This window comes from Helobdella robusta, assembly GCF_000326865.2.
Source record: "Helobdella robusta unplaced genomic scaffold HELROscaffold_101, whole genome shotgun sequence".
Classification (NCBI taxonomy): Eukaryota; Metazoa; Annelida; class Clitellata; order Rhynchobdellida; family Glossiphoniidae; genus Helobdella; species Helobdella robusta.
In genome coordinates, this window is record NW_008703577.1 from 26,522 (window position 1) to 36,028 (window position 9,507).

The 9,507-nt window shown below is 32.6% G+C and overlaps 1 protein-coding gene across 1 annotated transcript in view; it reads right to left on the reverse strand.

The window, feature by feature from the left end:
- HELRODRAFT_91427 (hypothetical protein) overlaps window positions 1-9,507 on the reverse strand; it is a gene marked incomplete at both ends in the record, with an annotated part of 35,269 nt that extends 25,762 nt beyond the window's left edge. Inside the window, 2 exons of the mRNA XM_009012212.1 lie at window positions 7,681-7,846; window positions 9,406-9,507. Of these exons, the coding sequence (XP_009010460.1) occupies window positions 7,681-7,846; window positions 9,406-9,507 (268 nt within the window). The remainder of the gene's footprint in view (window positions 1-7,680; window positions 7,847-9,405) is intronic.

Here is a 9,507-nt window from a genome sequence, read left to right on the forward strand (position 1 = left end):
TCCTCATCACCATCATCATCCTCATCATCATCATCATCCTCATCATCATCCTCATCACCATCATCATCCTCATCATCATCCTCATCACCATCATCATCCTCATCACCATCATCATCCTCATCATCATCCTCATCACCATCATCATCCTCATCACCATCATCATCCTCATCACCATCATCATCCTCATCATCATCCTCATCACCATCATCATCCTCATCACCATCATCATCCTCATCACCATCATCATCCTCATCATCTTCATCATTATCAACAATGACGATAACAACAACAACAACATCGTCATCAACATCGCCAACAATATCAACAACTACTACATCGTCATCATTGAAACACGCAAGACGACACGCTCATATTTAATGTACAAACACAAACACACACACACACACATTACAAGCAAACAAATTTGTATTACCATGCTTACACATTCACTTACTTACGTATATATACCCACGCATAACGCATAACCAGGCGCCTATAACCACTACGCTATAAAAAAAACTATTCCGAAAGGTATTTGATATATCTGAAAATATTCGATATATCCGTTTTTTAATACTCTTCTATAACGACTTTGGCGTGTCTACCTGAATGAAAGTCTGCAAATAAATGTTGACTACTGTGATTGATGTCAGAATAAATTTTCTGATCTGATGATATGGGAGCTATCTTCTGGACTATTATTATATTTAGTGTATGTATGTGTGTGTGTGTGTGTGTGTGTGTGTGTGTATGTGTGTGTATGTATGTGTGTGTATGTATGCATGTATGTGTGTGTGTGTGTGTGTATGTATGTGTGTGTATGTATGCATGTATGTGTGTGTGTATGTATGTATGTGTGTGTGTGTGTGTGTGTATGTATGTGTGTGTATGTATGCGTGTGTATGTGCGTGTGTGTGTGTGTGTGTGAGAGAGAGAGAGAGAGACAGGAAGAATGTGTATGTATTTCAAGATCTGACGATGTGATCGCTATCTTTTGATTCAAGGGGAGGCCTATTTACCAATGTACAACACTTTCTTTTGGGTTGAAGCAGGGGTATGCAAAGAATCTCAATGTTTTCAACTTTTAATTATTTTCAGTAATGTCGATTTTATTTTTTTAATTTCATACCAAATAAAGTAATTAATTACCACATTGATTAACAATCTCAAACAAATTAAAATTTTAACAGGTTAAAATTTTAAAATTAAAATTTTAAAATTTTAAATTAAAATTTCAAACAAATTAAAATTTTAACAAATTAAAATTTTAATTTTAGCAATATTCCTAAATTAGTAAATAAAAGATCATAACTTTTGACTCGAACGATAAAAAATCCCCCTCCATCTCCCCTCCAGAAGTAAGCTCCTCGTTCGACCGTTGGAAGTGAGCGAAGGCCGTTATATTTATTCTAGTCATATGTATCAAACAGTATTTTATTGAACAAAGTAGTATCATAAAAAGAATAAAGATACTTTTTTCAAAAATTTAAAAAATTCTAATATTTGATTTCATTGCGATATCGATGATGATGATGATTGTGACCTGACTAATTAAAAATCATCAAATAAAATTTATTAAATAGGATGGGTAATTCGTTGTGACGTCATGTTAACAGTAGTTATTTTACTGCATGGTAGTTAATCAGCCGGTATAAAGGTTATATTCAATTCCTATCAAATAAATTTGACCGAATATCATACGCAGGCAGTACTAAATAAAAAAATAGATAGATTGATATACATACGAAGTTATAACACATTTATAATGTATTATTTACACATTCAAATTGTACAATTTTGTTAAGGTGTAGTCTCAAATTATTTTGAATTCTCTCAGAAAAATTTAAACTTTTTACTATGTAGTAGTTACTTTTAATAACAATTTAAAAAAAAATTTCAATTTGATTTCATCGCGATATCGATGATGATGATTGTGACCTGACTGATTAAAAAGCATCAAAAAAAATTGAAAATAGCATGGAGAATTTGTTATAGTGAGGTGTTCGTATATAAAAGCGCTTATAAGTCTACGCATATTGGCTCAGCTTGGTTTGGCTCGGCTTGGAATCGGATGTTAAGCAAGGTGTGATCTCAAACTATTTTGAATTCTCCCAGAAAAATTTGAACTGCGTGCGTACATATATGGCACTGATTAATGTTGCTTTTATAATGAATTTATATTATATATATATATATATATATATGTATATATAAAGTGACTGGAATCCATGTATACAAATAAATAATAAGATTATATGTTTATATTAAAAGCAATATAGCAGATTCAACCAGCCAATCAGAAAGTTTCGAAGGCGTTTGTTCGATGACCTCAATTTATTAATAGTACGGTTAGCATTGTTGTAAAGACTGTATAATAGTGTAGTACATACATAAAATAAGTTTTTTACTGATGTGAATGATTGAAATGATGAGAATGTATGGTTGAAACGAGTATAAAAAGGAGCTGAGACAACATGAAAATCAGATCAGGCGTTCTGCCTCGCTTGAAGCAGTCTGTCTGATCTCATTTATTTATTTATTTATTTATTTTTTTATTTATTTTATTATATAGAGTTATATATTTTGCCTGTGATTTGTATGTTGTAATTTTTTATATTTTAGGTGGGTTCTTTAGCAGTTGCTCATACATACATACATACATCATGTTTGTTTTTGTGGTAGTATTTTATGTTCTGTTTTACTCTTTTTTCTCTTTCTTCATGAGTCTTGAGTTAAGTTAATGAAACATAGGTAGGTGAGATTAAAAATTAATTTATTATATAGGTAGGTTAGGGCATAAGATAATTTAGTTACATAGGTAGGTTAGGGACTTCTATTCTTTTACTCTACTTGGTGGTGTATTTTTTGTTTTGTGTTTTTTTTGTTTTGTTTCACACCATACATAAAACAGGTACGCGGTGGTTCCTGGTTTTAGTGAGATTTTTATTGATTGAATGTGGTAGTATGCATGGTTATATAGAGTTATATAGAGTTATATAGAGTTATATAGAGTTATATAGAGTTATATAGAGTTATATAGAGTTATATAGAGTTATATAGAGTTATATAGAGTTATATAGAGTTATATAGAGTTATATAGAGTTATATAGAGTTATATAGAGTTATAGAGTTATATAGAGTTATATAGAGTTATATAGAGTTATATAGAGTTATATAGAGTTATATAGAGTTATATAGAGTTATATAGAGTTATATAGAGTTATATAGAGTTATATAGAGTTATATAGAGTTATATAGAGTTATATAGAGTTATATAGAGTTATATAGAGCATAAATCCTATATAGATACCTTTCTTTGAGGTTCTTTTCTTTGCCGACCGGTCGGCTTCTTTGCATTTCTCTATTTTCATTTAAATTGATTAAATAAATAAGATTTTTCCATTCAGGTTCATTTAGGTTCATTCAGGTTCATTCATTCAGGTTGAAGCTTCCAAAGGAGTTCATCGTGGACGATCAGAATGGTTGTGATGTCACGCTACGTTCGTTCATTCATTGGCAAAGAATGCACGCCTGACAGGGGTACGTTTTACGGTTTCTTTGCGGTTCCTTTCTTTGCCAGTTAGCTGGCTTTTTTTGCTGGCGGGTTTCACCGCGGCTCGTTTTTCAATTTTCATTTATATTAATTTAAATAAAAAAGTTTTGTTCATTTTATTCATTTCATTCAGGTTGAAGCTTCCAGAGGAGCTCATCATGGAAGATGTCAGGCTACGTTCGTTCATTCAGTGGCAAAGAATACACGCCTGGCTGGGCTACGTTTTATTCTTTTTTCTCTGTAATTTAACATTAAGTAGGAATGCATACACGCACACACATACACACACAATTACATTAAGTAGCTATATAGGTAGGTTAGATAGGCATAATTTTATTTGTAGGTAGGATAGATAGGAAGCATCCAACACTAATGTAGTTGAATAGGTAGGCGCGTAAGTTTATCGCTTCTATTTTTTCTTGCACCCACATTGCACGCATCAGCGTATTACACACACACACACACACACAACTGCATACATAAACACATATGTTAGTATTTGAGCGCAATTTTATTTTCATTACACATTCTAATTTATTATTACTAAGGTTGAGAGTAATTTAATTTCATAGGTAGTTAAGGGCAATAATGTAATTCTAGGAACAATCTTGTAATGTAAATTAAAACGCTGTAAGTGTATTGATAGGTAGGTTAATTAAAAGTTTTACATTATTATTATTACTAAGTTGGAGCCCAAGGCATTACGTAGGTGGTGGGGTGGGTGCCGAAAGGCCAATGAATTGGGCTCTTGAGTTTTGTAATTTTAGGTAAGCTATGGCCGTAATGTAATGAATAGGTAAGTTAAGGCTACGTTGTAACACATATTCATTAATAGATTTAGGGTTTAAGTTTTATATTATTATTACTAAGTTGGAGCCCAAGGCATTACGTAGGTGGTGGGGTGGGTGCCGAAAGGCCAATGAATTGGGCTCTTGAGTTTTGTAATTTTAGGTAAGCTAGGGCTTAATTGTAATGAATAGGTAAGTTGAGGGTACGATAGCCGATAGACTCTGAATTTCAAAGTCTCTTGTCAGAGGTAAGCCTTGGTGGCCAGTGGTGAACCGGCAATGGTTTATTATCCGGACGGCAATGGTTTACTATCTGCACGGTAATGATTTACTAAGCGGCATGGCCATAGTCTACTACCCGCACGGCTTCCGGACGGCAAATGGTTTACTATCCGCACGGCAATAGTCTACTAACCGCACGGCAATGGTTTTCTATCCGGTGCCCTGGCTGTCGGTGAACCTCTGTGCAAGGAGGGAGAATGAAGGGGGACTTTCGACTATCGTACCATTAACAATTTAATATAGATTAGTTAAGGTAATTGAATAGGTAGATAGGATTATTTTTATTAAGCAATTTGAGATGCATGCACCGCTAAGCTTTCTGATGAGAATCTACTCTTTCTCTATCTTTCTCCGTCAACACGGGCTGTGTTTCAACAACAATCTCAAGGAGGACTGGCACCAGTTTTGGAAAACAACGTGGGAACCGGAAAGCATTCAACATTCTGCCTTTGTCGAATGGACGACGGTAAGTTGTTTTTTTACATTTTACTCTCTTTATTATTTTAAGATATTATTTATTTGCCATTATTTTTACTTTATACTTTTTTGCTTCTAAAATTCTAACATTCATTTACTACTACGCTAATAAAAAAAATTGTCTACAGGATGATGAGAGGTGGGCAGTGGTGGGAGTCAGCACGTTTCAGATGGTGGTCTCATGATGATTTACGTATGATGATGGTGGTGTAGGAAGAATCAGCGCGTTGGCTGTTCGACTGACGCTCTGAAGTTCGGATGAAATCTTCTGTGCCGACCTGATTGTGGTGGTCGGTGCAATGGATTACAGTAACGACGATTTTTGAAATAAGGTTTAGTTTCGTTTTTTTTATTATTCATTTATTTTTTCACTCAATCTTTCAAATTATTCTTCCATTAATTGACGTTAATTCATTCTATTCATTCATTCATTCTTTTAACCAATTATTTAATCATTAATTAATCATTTATTTGTTCGTTCCTTTGTTCCTTGATTTACTACTAAGGTAATAAAAAAACTTGTCTACAGAACGATGAGAGGTGGGCTGTGGTGGGCGTCAGCACGTTTCAGATGGTGGTCTCATGATGATTTACGTATGATGATGGTCTCATGATGATCGTTCCGATGACAATTTGAAGACAATATTAAAGGTAAATTTTTGTATGTCCCATACTACCATTGAAAATAAATAAATTTAAACAAAGAATTGAGTGTCATCTCGATAAGATAAGTTGCCTATTTTTCCCAATGGCTTGCTTTTTATTTTAAAGAATTAATTTTTTTTCAATTTAGTGTTTTTCGGTAACCGGTCAAATTCACTATTCCATCGGTGCGTGTCAGATGATGGTCGGTGCAATGGAGCTTCGTCAGTAGCGAGTCAAGAAATTTCTGGAGAGTACACGCGCGCAGATTCACACACATACATACATCAATACAACACACACATACACAACATCCATTCATTCGGTGTCGTTGTTGTTATGTTTCTCTTCAGCTTTCTATTTTCTTTATCGGACTTAATTTAATTCATAGGTAAGTTAGGGAATGAGATGAGTTGAACAATCGTAGGTAGGCTAGGGCTTAACATTAGTTAAAAAGTTTCAAGTAAAATAAAAACGCTAAAATATGTTAAATAAAATACCTAAAACATGTAAAATTCCTAAAACGTAGAAATACAAATTTGTAGGTAGGTGAGTTGAGTTAATCATTATAAGTAAGCTAGGGACGTGAGAGTAATTTATTTGTAGGTAGGGACTGACTACTATTCTTGAGATTTCTTACTAGTTTTGTGTGATGTGTTTGTTTGTTTTCGCTTCACAACACCACACCAACAAAACAAACTGCATTTCATTTTCGCCGTCGCCTTAAATTTTACCTTTTTGAACAATCTTTTTAATAATGTCTATTTATTAAATGTTGGCTAGTTTCTAGTTTTTTTTAATTTGGTTATATAATTTTTGGATATTTTTACCTTTTTGAACAATCTTTTTAATAATGTCTATTTATTAAATGTTGACTGGTTTCTAGTTTTTTTTCATTTGGTTATATAATTTTTGGATATTTTTTGATTAATTTTGTATATATTCTTACTGTTTGGTATATTGATTTAGCCATTATGTTATGCTGTGAACTGTTCTTACTAAATGTTATTACGTGAATCAATCTCAGAGAACTACTAAAGAGTGTGTATATTAACAATGTATAATTATTTTTTATCGGTCGATATTTTGTTATATTTGTTTGTTTAGAATACGAATTTTTAAAAAATTGACGTTTTTAAATTTTAATTAACCGTCATTTTTCATTTTTGAGTGAATTCAAATAAAAGCAACCATGTGTTTGTCTTTCTTTACTAAAATCTCGATACACACATACAATACATACATACATACAATACATACATACATACATACATACATACATACATACATACATATCCAAAAATACTTTTGCATTTGGATGAACGGACAAACGAATGAAATTTTTACTGGCCTCTCAAAATTAATAAATCTAAAATAATTATTCGAGTTAATAAATCTAAAATAAAAATAATTCAAACAAACCTACGTAATAGAACAAAACACAAACATACAAAAAGGAGAAACTAAAACCAACAAACAAGCGAGACTAAACGAGACGATACGAAATGAAACGAGACGAGACGAAATCCCCTGCAATGCAAAACGTGAAATTGATGGCGCTGAGCCATTATAAGCAAAAACTCAATTTTCAAACTTGGTTCTTTTTGTTGAGAATGACGTCAATGATGATGTCACTGATGATGTTGTTGTTGTTGTTGGTGTTGATGATGATGATAATGATGATAGTGATGATGACGATGTTAAAATAGTGTTATATTCGAAGAAAACCAGCTTTTATATTTTCTATCAACAATAACAACAGCAACAATAACAACAGCAACAATAACAACAAGATAAGCAAAAACAACAAAATATCTTGAGGCGGTCTATAGACATTTGTATATAAACAGCGTTTCGCAATGAAAAGTGTCAAATGTTGCGGTTTCAAGAATTCAACAATAGACAGCAACAATAGCAGCAACTATAACAGCAGCTAACCTTGAACCGGTCTATAGACATTCATGTAGAGACAGTCTTCATGCTGTTGGGCAACGAATGGTTTTAGATGTTGCAGTCTCAAGAACTCAGCAACTGGCAACTTTTTCAACATCTCAACATTGTTGACAACATTTTGTGGACAGACTGGTTTGAATACGTTAGCGATCTGGGAGATGAATGAGTGACTGAATGACTGAATAAAAGAACGAACGAACGAATGAACGAACGAATGAATGAATGAATGAATGAATAAATAAACAAATCCGTGATTCCACCGTATAATGTTTTATGAAATGAAAAATTTAAATCAAACGGAAGTCAAAGTAAATAGAAAAATAAATGATGATGAATGAATGAAAGAATGGACGAACAAATGAATGAAGAAATGAATGGATGGATGAATGAATGAATAAACAAATGAATGATGTACGAATAGATGAAGAGATTAATGAATAATGCATGAACGAACGAACGAACGAACGAATGAATGAATGAATGAATGATTGAACGAATGAATGAGTATTTAGATGAACGGATGGATGGATGGATGAATGCACAAACACGAGTAAAAAATGAATAAAAAACGAATAAATGAACGAACGAATGAGAGAAAATGGAAAAAATCCTTAATGCATGATTTATAGTTTAGCAATTTTAAGCGTCAAATACTGCGAAAGAATTTTCAATAGCACAGGTGGCACCTTATTTATAAAAAATAATAAAAGAAAAATCATAATAAAAATAATAATAATATTATTATTATTAATACAATTATCATTGCTAATATTACGCAGATAACAAACAGTAATGTAAAAATAAATAATCTAAAAAACAACAACAAAAAGGGTCTCATTTATTATTCATAACGAGATGATGTTACAAAGTGTCAGACAGTCAAGCAAGCAAACCATCCAACGAACGAACGATCAGTTAGACAGACAGACAAACAAACGGAGAAATACAGACAAACAGACAGACAGACAGACAAATACAAACATGTGAATGAATGAATATCAGCACGGTTGAATGTATGATTAAAAAGAATAATACAAACATACATACAACATAAAACACACAACATACATACAAACATAAATACAAACCAAGAACTTACAAACAGCCAGACTTAGAAACAACTTATCATTTATTCATTCATTTTTTTATCACTCCATCCATCCATAATTTGTATTTGTTTATCTATTCATTCATCTTTCAATCATATATAGACAAGTGTCCAGACAGAAAAACATCCAGACATACAAACAAACATACCACTTAAATGTACTATCGTCGCGCAAACGACTTCTGCCAAGATGTTTATACAAACATACAAACATCTAAATAAAAAAACACACACACACAAACATCTATCTAGACATATATCCATCCATTCAGACAGACAAACATCTAAACAGACAGACAAATAGACAGAAAAATATATTGACATACATCTAGACAGACAGAAAAACATATTGACAAACATCTAGACAGACAGACAAATAGACAGAAAAACATATTGACAAACATCTAGACAGACAAACAAACATATTGACAAACATCTAGACTGTCAATATGTTTGTTTGTCTAACATCTAGACAGACAAACAAACATGTTGACAAACATCTAGACAGACAAACAAACATTTAGATAGACAGACAAACATATCGACAAACATCTATATAGACAGACAAACATCTAGACAGACAGACAGAGATAGACACAGACTTTAATCCCAGACCAGATTTCCATGGGTCCCTTAGCGGGCATAAACCTCAGCTGCCCACCAAACAGAGAAGCGTATTGTAGGCCAAAATAGGCTTCTATCAT